Here is a 13370-nt window from a genome sequence, read left to right as displayed (position 1 = left end):
GTCCCCCTGTCTGAGTGTAGTGTGGTGTCAGACTCCAGTCCTGGCATGTCCCCCTGTCTGAGTGTAGTGTGGTGTCAGACTCCGGTCCTGTCATGTCCCCCTGTCTGAGTGTAGTGTGGTGTCAGACTCCAGTCCTGGCATGTCCCCCTGTCTGAGTGTAGTGTGGTGTCAGACTCCAGTCCTGGCATGTCCCCCTGTCTGAGTGTAGTGTGGTGTCAGACTCCAGTCCTGTCATGTCCCCCTGTCTGAGTGTAGTGTGGTGTCAGACTCCAGTCCTGGCATGTCCCCCTGTCTGAGTGTAGTGTGGTGTCAGACTCCAGTCCTGGCATGTCCCCCTGTCTGAGTGTAGTGTGGTGTCAGACTCCAGTCCTGTCATGTCCCCATGTTGGTGGTCAGTAGTGACGTTGTCAGAGTATTCTAATAGCCTGTTAAAACGACAGAGATTTACCTCAGTGTGCCTCTGACATTAAGCATGTATAGTATGTTCCCCAGCTCACTACAAGCATCCTGCAAATGGCACCCTATTTCATGTGGAGTGCACTTTTATTGACCAGAACCCTGATCAGAAGGAGTGCACTATGTAGAGGGAATAGGGTGCCATTTGGGACGCAGGATGAATAATGTGTGTGAGCCAAGCCAGTAAAAACAACTCTTATCTGTCGAAGTGAACTCACATGGTTTAAAATGAGTGTCGGTGTCTTGACGAAGTTTGGCAGGAACAAATGTCAATTCTTATATGAAGATAAATACAAAATGGGATTTTTAGTTGACCGTTTATGTGGCGACTGATTGTTACCAATGATAAAAGTATCAAGTTCACTTCTGACCATTGTCATGTTAATAATATTGACACAAACGTTGTCTTTAAGAAATAGTTTTCTTGTGTCTGTTTTTCTTGCCCTGACTACTAATCAATGTCCTCATGTGAATAATGATACTCTGCTTTTAGTACCTCAGCTTTTCTCCAACTGGCCTCCTTCCCTTTCTATAGCTTGGCCTCTGAGTGCTGCCACTCCATGCTAGCTTCCCAGCTAACTTTCTTTCTGTCCCTCTCCTCCCTTCCCCCCTCCTCGCTCTCGCTCTCTTTCTCTCTCGCTTTCATTCTCTTTTCTGCGTCCTGCTGCTGCTCCTGCTGTTCCCTCTTCTCCTCCACTGCTCCATCCCTCGATCGCTCCTGCTCTTCATCTGTGGATCTATCCATCCATTGGACTCCTCCTCTCCCTCCTTCCGTCCGTCCGTTGATCTGTCCATCACCACCAGTATGTCCTCCTGCAGAACCCGTTGATGTTCACGGAGCAGATGCAGCAGGATGTCATCATGGTGTTGAAGTTCCCCAGCAACTCTCCCGTGGCCCACGTGGCCGCCAACACCCGGCCGGGCCTCGCCGCGCCCGCCATCATCACCGTCACCGCCAACCGCCTCTTCGCCGTCAACAAGTGGTACGGCCTGGCCGGTAAGAGGGGGATTGTAGGAAATGGAGTCTAAAGTAGGATTATCTTGTAGTGGTCAGCAGGATTTAAAATGTTTGACCTTTATTTAACTAGGCAAGTCAGTTAAGAACAAATTATTATTTTACAATGACGGCCTTCCCCGGCCAAACCCTCCCCTAACCCGGATGATGCTGAGCCAATTGTGCGCCGCCCTATGGATTGAAATGTAAATTTAACCAATTCATTGAAATTCAACTCATATTTAGGATATGAGATATCAAGGATGTACTATTTTTGATCATAAGTCTGATTTCATGTAGCACGTCAAAGACAGGTACACAGAATAGAGAGTTTTGGAGGACACAGTTGAGGACTACACATTTATCAACACACAGTATCGTATCCAAAGGCCTTCAGTCAGTATTTCTCTGTGTAGCTCAACGAGAGCAGCCAATAGGCTTGTCTCTTTCATCTTCCCAGGACAGGACGTTGATTTCTGAGACAGTTGAGCGGTCCTCCTAAAAGGCAGGATCAAATGTGACACGTGCACTCGTGCCAGCGTTAGGTTTCACTTCCTCTTTGATGCATCAAGACCTCACTCCTCATGGTTTATTTATTAAACATCAACCCTGCTGTGGAATAACAGGGAAGGGGATATGGGATGAAGTCTGACGTTAGGAAACTCAAAGACGATGAAGATTTGTAGATCACATTGAATTTGGAGCATTTTGTTTTGATGAGTGGATTTCATCTGGTATTGTTTGTGGTTAGATCTTGAATTATGATATTAGCGTTATTTTTAACTTGTTTACGGTACAAATCTGTATTTTTAGAGTATGTTCAGGTGTAAGGATTCACGATATTCTCTTATTAACTTGTTTATGTATTACTATGTATTATCAGAATCCATTTGGAGCCACAGAGAACAGTTTTACAGCTAAATGTAACTCTTTGGTAGAGCGCTCTGGGGGACAATAGGCTTTGAGTGTGGCAAATTACATTTTAGCATCTCCCATATGGAACAGAAGCCCAAGTACTCCACAGGGCCAAATCACTGATATTAAACCCATCCTTCTTTCTGCATCCCACTCATTCCTTCCTCCCACACCTCTCTTTTTCGTCTCTCTCTCTCTCTCTCTCTCTCTCTCTCTCTCTCTCTCTCGCAGGTCATCAAGGCTCCTCTGTGCAGGACCAGCAGTACCAACTGCCCGTGGAAATCGACCCTCTGATAGGTATGCCGCTTGTGTGTGGTTTTTGTGCGCGCACTTGCGGGGCTCACTGCGTGTGTGTATATGCAATAAAGGGAGTGTGCGTGTGTATGTATCTCTGTGTGTCTATGCACACGTGTGTGTGTGTGTGTGTATGCGTGTGTTTGTTTGTTGGTGTGTGTGCTCAAACGTGTGTGTGTGTGTGTGTGTCTCTCTCTCTCTGTCTCTCTGTCTGTGTGTGTCTCTGGGATTCATTGTGATGGCCCATGGCAGTGTCCCTGGCCAGTAGCTTGCTGTTGTTTCCTCTGCCCACCAACAGCCCCCACCCCCGTCCGTCCGTCTGTCCTCTCATCCCCTGAAATAAATCCTCCACTCTGCTCTCTCCTCTGCTAAACCATTTGCATGCAAATTGGAATGCAATGAGCTGTGGCCTGGATTGGTATTTCATCATCAACCTCTCCCCCTCTCCTCTATCTCTCTCTCTCTCTCTCTCCATCTCTCTCTTTCTCTCTCTCACAGTTTTTCTTACTCTCTCTCTCTCTGGTTTAATTTGAGCGGGGGAAAGGATCTGTGTCAGTATAAATGAATATGAATGCAGTAATAATGTGTGATTGAGTGCGCGGCGGGCGGATGTCAGGACAATATGGGCGCCTCTCATCACTCACGACTTGTTGATGAGGAGGCGAGCAGAGGAGCGGAGCGCTAGTGATGTATAGGATACCCTGTCTGGGAGAGAGTGGTCAGAGACAGAGCTCTAGTGATGTATAGGATACACTGTCTGGGAGAGAGTGGTCAGAGACAGAGCTCTAGTGATGTAAAGGATACACTGTCTGGGAGAGAGTGGTCAGAGACAGAGCTCTAGTGATGTATAGGATACACTGTCTGGGAGAGAGTGGTCAGAGACAGAGCTCTAGTGATGTAAAGGATACACTGTCTGGGAGAGAGTGGTCAGAGACAGAGCTCTAGTGATGTATAGGATACACTGTCTGGGAGAGAGTGGTCAGAGACAGAGCTCTAGTGATGTATAGGATACACTGTCTGGGAGAGAGTGGTCAGAGACAGAGCTCTAGTGATGTATAGGATACACTGTCTGGGAGAGAGTGGTCAGAGACAGAGCTCTAGTGATGTATAGGATACCCTGTCTGGGAGAGAGTGGTCAGAGACAGAGCTCTAGTGATGTATAGGATACACTGTCTGGGAGAGAGTGGTCAGAGACAGAGCTCTAGTGATGTATAGGATACACTGTCTGGGAGAGAGTGGTCAGAGACAGAGCTCTAGTGATGTATAGGATACACTGTCTGGGAGAGAGTGGTCAGAGACAGAGCTCTAGTGATGTATAGGATACACTGTCTGGGAGAGAGTGGTCAGAGACAGAGCTCTAGTGATGTATAGGATACACTGTCTGGGAGAGAGTGGTCAGAGACAGAGCTCTAGTGATGTATAGGATACACTGTCTGGGAGAGAGTGGTCAGAGACAGAGCTCTAGTGATGTATAGGATACACTGTCTGGGAGAGAGTGGTCAGAGACAGAGCTCTAGTGATGTATAGGATACACTGTCTGGGAGAGAGTGGTCAGAGACAGAGCTCTAGTGATGTAAAGGATACACTGTCTGGGAGAGAGTGGTCAGAGACAGAGCTCTAGTGATGTATAGGATACACTGTCTGGGAGAGAGTGGTCAGAGACAGAGCTCTAGTGATGTATAGGATACACTGTCTGGGAGAGAGTGGTCAGAGACAGAGCTCTAGTGATGTATAGGATACACTGTCTGGGAGAGAGTGGTCAGAGACAGAGCTCTAGTGATGTATAGGATACACTGTCTGGGAGAGAGTGGTCAGAGACAGAGCTCTAGTGATGTATAGGATACACTGTCTGGGAGAGAGTGGTCAGAGACAGAGCTCTAGTGATGTATAGGATACACTGTCTGGGAGAGAGTGGTCAGAGACAGAGCTCTAGTGATGTATAGGATACACTGTCTGGGAGAGAGTGGTCAGAGACAGAGCTCTAGTGATGTATAGGATACACTGTCTGGGAGAGAGTGGTCAGAGACAGAGCTCTAGTGATGTATAGGATACACTGTCTGGGAGAGAGTGGTCAGAGACAGAGCTCTAGTGATGTATAGGATACACTGTCTGGGAGAGAGTGGTCAGAGACAGAGCTCTAGTGATGTAAAGGATACACTGTCTGGGAGAGAGTGGTCAGAGACAGAGCTCTAGTGATGTATAGGATACACTGTCTGGGAGAGAGTGGTCAGAGACAGAGCTCTAGTGATGTATAGGATACACTGTCTGGGAGAGAGTGGTCAGACAGAGCTCTAGTGATGTTTTGGATACACTGTCTGGGAGAGAGTGGTCAGAGACAGAGCTCTAGTGATGTATAGGATACACTGTCTGGGAGAGAGTGGTCAGAGACAGAGCTCTAGTGATGTATAGGATACACTGTCTGGGAGAGAGTGGTCAGACAGAGCTCTAGTGATGTTTTGGATACACTGTCTGGGAGAGAGTGGTCAGAGACAGAGCTCTAGTGATGTATAGGATACACTGTCTGGGAGAGAGTGGTCAGAGACAGAGCTCTAGTGATGTATAGGATACACTGTCTGGGAGAGAGTGGTCAGAGACAGAGCTCTAGTGATGTATAGGATACACTGTCTGGGAGAGAGTGGTCAGAGACAGAGCTCTCGCTCTCTCTCTCTCCTTTACTGTTCTCTCTCTCCTCTTGTTTTCTCTCATTCTTCCTCTCTCCGTTGCTCTCTTGACCTCGCAAATGTTCTATCTCCTTTTCTTCACTCTCTCTCACTCTTTCTCGCTCTCTTTTTCTCGGTCTCGTTCTCTCTCTCGTCCAAACACACGTTTCCTCTAACGGTTGTCTAGTTAAAATGTCATTCCCACCAGCTCATCTCCATCCAGATCCATTTCTCCCCTTTTATGGCCCTCCTTTTTATTTACTCTGTGTGTGTGTGGGTGTGGGTGTGGGTGTGTGGGGTGTGTGTGTGTGTGGGGTATCAAATTGTATTTGTCACATGCTTAGTAAACAACAGGTGTAGACTAACTGTGAAATGCTTACTTTCAGGCCCTTCCCAACAATACAGAGAGAAAGAAAATAGAGAAATAATATTAAAGTAAAACACGTAATAATAAAAGTAATAATAGATACACAATGAGTAACAATAACATGGCTCTATGCACAGGGTACCAGTACCAGTCAATATGCAGGGGTACGAGGTAATTGAGGTAGCTACGTACATATAACTAGGAATAAAGTGACAGATAGTAAACAGCAGCAGCAGCGTTTGTGATGAGTCAATAAAAGTTACTGCTAAAAGGGTCAATGCAGATAGTCCAGGTAGCTGTTTGGTTAACTATTTAACTAACTAGTTAGCAGTGTTCTGGCTTGGGAGTAGAATCTGTTCAGGGTCCTGTTGGTTCCAGTCTTGGTGCATCAGTACCACTTGCTGTGCGGTAGCAGACAGAACAGCCTATGACTTGGGTGGTTGGAGACTTTGACAATTTCGATAGATCCGTAGTGATGTGGACACAGAGGAACTTGAAGCTCTCGACCTGCTCCACTACAGCCCCGTCCATGTGAATGAGGGGCGTGCTCGTCCCTCCGTTTCCTGTAGTCCACGATCAGCTCCTTGGTCTTACTGACGTTGAGGGAGAGGTTGTTGTCCTGGCACCACACTGCTAAGTCTCTGACCTCCTCCCTATAGGCCGTCTGATCGTAGTCTGTGATCAGGCCTACCACTGTTGTGTCGTGGCAAACTCACCAACTGGGACGGCCCGTCAGGAAGTCCAGGATCCAGTGTTCGGTCCCAGGGTTCTTAGCTTAGTGATTTGAGGGTACTATGGTGTTGAACGCTGAGCTGTAGTCAATGAACAGCACTATCACATAGGTATTCATCTTGTCCAGGTGGGAAACGGCAGTGTGTAGTGCAATAGAGATTGTGTTATCTGTGGATCTGTTGGGGCGGTATGTGAATTGGAGTGGGTCCAGGATGTCTGGGATGGTGGTGTTGATGTGAGCCGTGACCAGCCTTTCAAAGCATTTCATGGCTACAGATGTGAGTCCTTTGGGGCGATAGTCATTTATACAGGTTACTATGGTGTTCTTAGGCACAGGGACTATGGTGGTCTTCTTGAAACATGTAGGTGTTACAGACTGGGTCAGGGAGAGGTTGAACATGTCAGTGAAGACACTTGTCAGCTCTGACTATGTGTTCTGGTAATCTGTCTGGCCCTGCGGCCTTGAGTGTTAATTTACCTGTTTAAGGTCTTACTCACATCGGCTACAACTCTCATGCATGGTTCAGTGTTGCTTGCCTCTGTACACTTATTACTGAAGCCAGTGACTGATGTGGTAAACTCCTTCTGGAACATATTCCAGTCTGCGCTAGCGAAACAGGCCTGTAGCTTAGAATCCGCTTCATCGGAACAACTTCTGCATTGAGCGCGTCACTGGTACTTCCTGTTTGAGTTTTTCCTTGTAAGCAAGAATCAGGAGGATAGAGTTATGGTCAGATTTGCCAAATGGAGGGCGAGGGAAAGCTTTGTATGCGTTTCTGTGTGTGGAGTGAAGGTGATGTAGGGTTTTTTCGCCTCTAGTTGCACACGTGAACTTTCATAGACGTTCATGCATATGTCTGAGGCCATTCTACCATTTTTTGAATAATATAAAAAAGCCCCTCTTTTAAAAATGTTTTTCTTCACACTCGGAATGCACGACTGACTCTATCTCTGCAGCTCACTCAGCTCTGTTTTGTCATTTTTCAGCACCAGCCCACGCTCCACATCACATGTGTAATGCGTGTGGTGAGGTGCTATTTTCTTACCGTGTCATTTATGTATTTATACTTCTCACATTCCACAAGGAGCTTCAGTTTAAACACAGTAAATTGTGTTTGACTGGCGGGGCGGCCGTGGGGGGTGGGGAAAATGTTGATAATTGGTTGAAATATTCGTCAGACATGGCGTGCTGGTCTCTGTCAGGGATGCCTGGGCCGGACCCACACCTGTTCATCTTGAGTTGGAGCAGAAGAGAGAGAGAAGAGAGCCTGAGAGAAAGGGAGGATAAAGTTACAGAAGTCTAGGACCTAATGTGCCTGTTTGTTCCCTGGACACAGATTAAGTCTAGTCCTGGACTAAAAATGATTTTTTTATGGAGATTCTGATAATGTCTTAGAATTAGACTTAATCTTTGTCCGGGAAACTGGCGCAGCATATCTTAATATCTTACCGACTACAAAGCACTTCATTATAGATGGCTACGTCTGCAAGGCCAAGAAAATGCATCAGTCCAAAACAGACATGGCTCTGCCTTTGTTTTAGTCTGTTATCTCTTTGTCTTTTTTCTCTCTGTTTCTCTTTCTTGCTCTCTCACTCTCTCTTTCTTGCTCTCTCACTCTCTCATTCTCTCTTTCTTGCTCTCCCTCTCTCTCTCTCTCTCTCTCCAACAAACCTCCAACTCAGCGATAAGTGGCCAAAGTGGATTTAATTTATGTTGTCCTGACTATGCGTGGCTGCTCTGCTCTTCTTAGCTAAAGGAAGTCTCTTCTCCTTCTGGGGAGAGAGAGAATATGCACGCTCATCGTTACTCAAACTCTTAGGCCCAGTGGAAAATGTGAAACCCTTGTAAACGCCACGTCCTAGATGTTTTATGTATTCCCTCACAAATCAAAAGGGTGCTGCCGTGGCGACGAATGTGCGCAAACGCCATGCGTGACAAATGTCGTAGTTGGTAGCTCCAGTAATGGTCTGATGTCTTTGTGAAAACGATTAACGCGGCGATATCGTAAAGGAAAACCATCAGATTTTATACAGACTTTCCTCAGACTTACATGCTTTACTTAATGAATTACTGTGCAACATCTCAGTATGTATTTCTCTCCCTCTTCCTCACCTCCCCCTGTCCCCTCCTCCCTACCCCTCTCTCCCTCCCCATCCCCCTCCCTACCCCTCTCTTCCTCCCCATCCCCCTCCCTCCTTCTCTCCCTCCCCATCCCCCTCTCTCCCTCCTTCTCCTCCCTCCCCATCCCCCTCGTTCTCCTCCCCCCTCATCCTCCCTCCTCCTCTCCATCCCCTCTCCAGCCAGTAACGTGGGGACCCACCGTCGTCAGATCACAGACCTGTTGGACCAAAGCATTCACATCCACTCTCAGTGTTTCATCATCACCGCAGACAACCGCTTCATCCTGCTCTGTGGCTTCTGGGACAAGAGCTTCCGCGTCTATTCCACTGACTCAGGTACAGCCTTTATAAATTTGCTCTACCGAGGTCTATAAAGGCAACTGACCCAGGTACAACCTTTATTGTAGAGTGACTTCAGAGTCCTATTCACTCCACTGACTCTGGTACTGCCCTTATGCATCTGTTCATTAAGACTTCGATATAGTAGTCTGACCCAGGTACAGTCTTTATACTTATTGCCCTTACAGATTCGTATTCTCTTCTCTGACTCAGGTACAGCCCTTAGAACATAGATCCATATGAACACTGTACGTATCACTGACTCAGAATCAGTACTTATTCTAGAATCTAGGGCAACCTCAGAGTGTCATTATTCACTCCCCTTCACCCCATCAGAGCCCGGTGCTCTCAGCTGATCCAGCCTTTACTACACAGCTCCATTTGAGCCCTGTGTGCTTCACTGACTCAGGAACAGCCTTTTTGTATTTTGCTCTACCACAAATCAAATGTATTTATAAAGCCCTTTTTACATGCAGATGTCCCAAAGTGCTTGTACAGAAAACCAGCCTAAAACTCCAAACAGCAAGCAATGCAGATGTAGCAATGCACCCCTTCTGAGTGCTATGTAGTCAACTGACCCAGGTACAGCCTTTCAAATATAGTTCCATCAGAGGCCTGTATACTCCCCTGACCCGATTACAGACGTTATTCTAGAGCGTCATTCAGTGTCCTATTAACTTCACCATTCATTTCACAGCCCCTAGTCATCGGCCCTTCCACAAGACACCTAATCCATCAGGTACAGCCTTTATAGTAGGTGTAGGTATAGCCCCATTAGAGCCCTGTTTACTGTACTGACCCAGGTACAGCCTTTATAGTAGGTGTAGGTATAGCCCCATTAGAGCCCTGTTTACTGTACTGACCCAGATACAGCCTTTATAGTAGGTGTAGGTATAGCCCCATTAGAGCCCTGTTTACTGTACTGACCCAGGTACAGCCTTTATAGTAGGTGTAGGTATAGCCCCATTAGAGCCCTGTTTACTGTACTGACCCAGGTACAGCCTTTATAGTAGGTGTAGGTATAGCCCCATTAGAGCCCTGTTTACTGTACTGACCCAGGTACAGCCTTTATAGTAGGTGTAGGAATAGCCCCATTAGAGCCCTGTTTACTGTACTGACCCAGGTACAGCCTTTATAGTAGGTGTAGGTATAGCCCCATTAGAGCCCTGTTTACTGTACTGACCCAGGTACAGCCTTTATAGTAGGTGTAGGTATAGCCCCATTAGAGCCCTGTTTACTGTACTGACCCAGGTACAGCCTTTATAGTAGGTGTAGGTATAGCCCCATTAGAGCCCTGTTTACTGTACTGACCCAGGTACAGCCTTTATAGTAGGTGTAGGTATAGCCCCATTAGAGCTCTGTTTACTGTACTGACACAGGTACAGCCTTTATAGTAGGTGTAGGTATAGCCCCATTAGAGCCCTGTTTACTGTACTGACCCAGGTACAGCCTTTATAGTAGGTGTAGGTATAGCCCCATTAGAGCCCTGTTTACTGTACTGACCCAGGTACAGCCTTTATAGTAGGTGTAGGTATAGCCCCATTAGAGCCCTGTTTACTGTACTGACCCAGGTACAGCCTTTATAGTAGGTGTAGGTATAGCCCCATTAGAGCCCTGTTTACTGTACTGACCCAGGTACAGCCTTTATAGTAGGTGTAGGTATAGCCCCATTAGAGCCCTGTTTACTGTACTGACCCAGGTACAGCCTTTATAGTAGGTGTAGGTATAGCCCCATTAGAGCTCTGTTTACTGTACTGACACAGATACAGCCTTTATAGTAGGTGTAGGTATAGCCCCATTAGAGCCCTGTTTACTGTACTGACCCAGGTACAGCCTTTATAGTAGGTGTAGGTATAGCCCCATTAGAGCCCTGTTTACTGTACTGACCCAGGTACAGCCTTTATAGTAGGTGTAGGTATAGCCCCATTAGAGCCCTGTTTACTGTACTGACCCAGGTACAGCCTTTATAGTAGGTGTAGGTATAGCCCCATTAGAGCTCTGTTTACTGTACTGACACAGATACAGCCTTTATAGTAGGTGTAGGTATAGCCCCATTAGAGCCCTGTTTACTGTACTGACCCAGGTACAGCCTTTATAGTAGGTGTAGGTATAGCCCCATTAGAGCCCTGTTTACTGTACTGACCCAGGTACAGCCTTTATAGTAGCCCCATTAGAGCCCTGTTTACTGTACTGACCCAGGTACAGCCTTTATAGTAGGTGTAGGTATAGCCCCATTAGAGCTCTGTTTACTGTACTGACCCAGGTACAGCCTTTATAGTAGGTGTAGGTATAGCCAAATTGGAGCCCTGTTTACCTTACTGACCCAGGTACAGCCTTTATAGTAGGTGTAGGTCTGTCTCTGTCTCCCGGCTACATCTCTGTCTCCCGGCTACGTCTCTGTCTCCCGGCTCCGTCTCTATAGATCCCGGCTCCGTCTCTATGTATCCCGGCTCCGTCTCTATGTATCCCGGCTCCGTCTCTATGTGTCCCGGCTCCGTCTCTATGGGTCCCGGCTCCGTCTCTATAGATCCCGGCTCCGTCTCTATAGATCCCGGCTCCGTCTCTATGTATCCCGGCTCCGTCTCTATGTATCCCGGCTCCGTCTCTATGTATCCCGGCTCCGTCTCTATGTATCCCGGCTCCGTCTCTATGTATCCCGGCTCCGTCTCTATAGATCCCGGCTCCGTCTCTATGTATCCCGGCTCCGTCTCTATAGATCCCGGCTCCGTCTCTATGTATCCCGGCTCCGTCTCTATGTATCCCGGCTCCGTCTCTATGTATCCCGGCTCCGTCTCTATGTATCCCGGCTCCGTCTCTATGTATCCCGGCTCCGTCTCTATGTATCCCGGCTCCGTCTCTATAGATCCCGGCTCCGTCTCTATGTATCCCGGCTCCGTCTCTATGTATCCCGGCTCCGTCTCTATAGATCCCGGCTCCGTCTCTATAGATCCCGGCTCCGTCTCTATGTATCCCGACTCCGTCTCTATAGATCTCTGCTCCGTCTCTATAGATCTCTGCTCCGTCTCTATAGATCCCGGCTCCGTCTCTATCCCCCATTCAGAACCACACTGGAGATCTACAAAAGGCCTGTGATTCAATTTTGAAAGGCAGAAGCTCTCTATCTCCCCATCTCCTGTAAAGGGGAAGAGAGGGAGAGAAAGAGGGGCGGGGAAGAGAGACCATTGTGTGTCTGTCTCAGGGGTGTGCGACCGGAACGCGATCACGGTTTAATCTTACACGCGTTCAACAGCTGCTGTCCCGCTCCCCGTAGCCCCCCCGTAGCCCCCCAGGTTAAAGAATAGGACTGATTTGATCAATTTACAACACTTGATTTGGAAACAGCGACACTCTCCTCCCTCTCCACCTTGCTCATAGTGCCCTGTTGATTGAATGTAATCTGAAATTGAAGTGAGTGGGGGTGTATTTAAAGGGATAGTTCTCCCAAATGACGTATTGCTCTTCTTTCCCTGTAAGCGGTCTATGGACAAGGCGGTCTATGGACAGCAATCCATACTTTATGTTTTAGCATTTGTGGCAGAAATACCATTCATCCATGGGACTGATATTAGCATTGTTTCGCCTCATGTTCAAATCATCTACAAGTGACTTTGTTGAGCTTCACAATCAATTTGAGCTACTTTTTTAGATAGGTAAAACCTGTAACACCCACGTGTTAGAAGGAAGTGTTAGATTTGGCATAGTTCCTGCGCTGTGCAGAAATGAATCCATAATTAGGAATCTATAATTCTTTTCTAGTGTATATATGAACTGTCAGACATTTTTTTATATTACACAGCTATGATGTCTTGGTTAACTGTGTCTGTTTGAAGCTGAGCCAGGCTGCAGACACACACACAATTATCCCTCTCTTTATCCAGATAAAAGGTCATTATGAAACAGACAGTGAAGCTGACACCCAGACAGAAATGCACCCTGGGTTACAGAACAGTGAAGTGTGTCTGCAATACTACATAAATATTCACTGACTGACTGTAGAGGTCCCGGTATGACGAGGGCAATGCCTGTTAGACAGCCATGGTGCTGTTACTATGGGCCTGCAATCTGACAGCAATTACACACGTGCACATGTGCACACACAAACACCAAGAGAAAATATTTACACTCCTGTGAACATCAGTGTGAGGCTGTGAGCTCATCTGGAAGGTGTAGAAGAGTTAAGACAGCAGGCACATGCAGCAGCTAGGTATATTAATGGTTCAGAGTGTGTTATTTTGCTCAGCGCATTTGTTTGCATGATGGAATATTGAGACATTTTATGTTAATGACAGATGTTTTATACATGTTATTTTAGAATGTTTACCATTAGTGTTGTTGGTAGCACTTAATATGCGGTAATACTACTGTAAATTGTTTTGCTTGTATGTCAAGTGGCCAAATACAGTACATCAAGTACTGTAAAATAAATTGCTACTGTATTTTAATATTTCATAACTAGACTAAAAATCAGATGGCTGTGGCTCGAATTGTGTGT

The 13370-nt window shown here is 46.8% G+C and overlaps 2 protein-coding genes across 4 annotated transcripts in view; both read left to right on the top strand.

The window, feature by feature from the left end:
• LOC115191800 (lipopolysaccharide-responsive and beige-like anchor protein) overlaps positions 1-13370 on the top strand; it is a gene marked incomplete in the record, with an annotated part of 272883 nt that overhangs the window by 241578 nt on the left and 17935 nt on the right. The window contains 3 exon segments of the mRNA XM_029749734.1: positions 1276-1453; positions 2597-2662; positions 8720-8875. Coding sequence (XP_029605594.1) covers positions 1276-1453; positions 2597-2662; positions 8720-8875 — 400 coding nt within the window.
• LOC115191802 (uncharacterized) lies at positions 8919-13342 on the top strand. Of its 3 annotated transcripts, XR_003877769.1 has the most exons (3): positions 8919-8928; positions 9618-11025; positions 11078-13342. XR_003877769.1 is itself a non-coding variant. In XM_029749736.1 (2 exons), exon 2 carries the CDS (start codon positions 11318-11320, stop codon positions 11969-11971), a length of 654 nt encoding a protein of 217 aa, XP_029605596.1. In that variant the 5' UTR covers positions 8937-9681; positions 11078-11317; the 3' UTR covers positions 11972-13342. The 3 variants fall into 3 exon arrangements, 1 of the variants encoding a protein (XP_029605596.1); XM_029749736.1 differs by lacking the exon at positions 8919-8928 and having other exon boundaries at positions 8937-9681; XR_003877768.1 differs by lacking the exon at positions 8919-8928 and having other exon boundaries at positions 8941-11025.

The sequence above is a fragment of the Salmo trutta genome, chromosome 4, assembly GCF_901001165.1.
Source record: "Salmo trutta chromosome 4, fSalTru1.1, whole genome shotgun sequence".
NCBI classification, from domain to species: Eukaryota; Metazoa; Chordata; class Actinopteri; order Salmoniformes; family Salmonidae; genus Salmo; species Salmo trutta.
The sequence above is the reverse complement of the archived record's forward strand: the minus strand, read 5'-3'. Positions and strand labels throughout refer to the sequence as shown.

Coding starts and splice junctions, on each gene's coding strand:
- LOC115191802 (XM_029749736.1), top strand. CDS start 11,318: ATGTATCCCGGCTCCGTCTCTATGTATCCCGGCTCCGTCTCTATGTGT.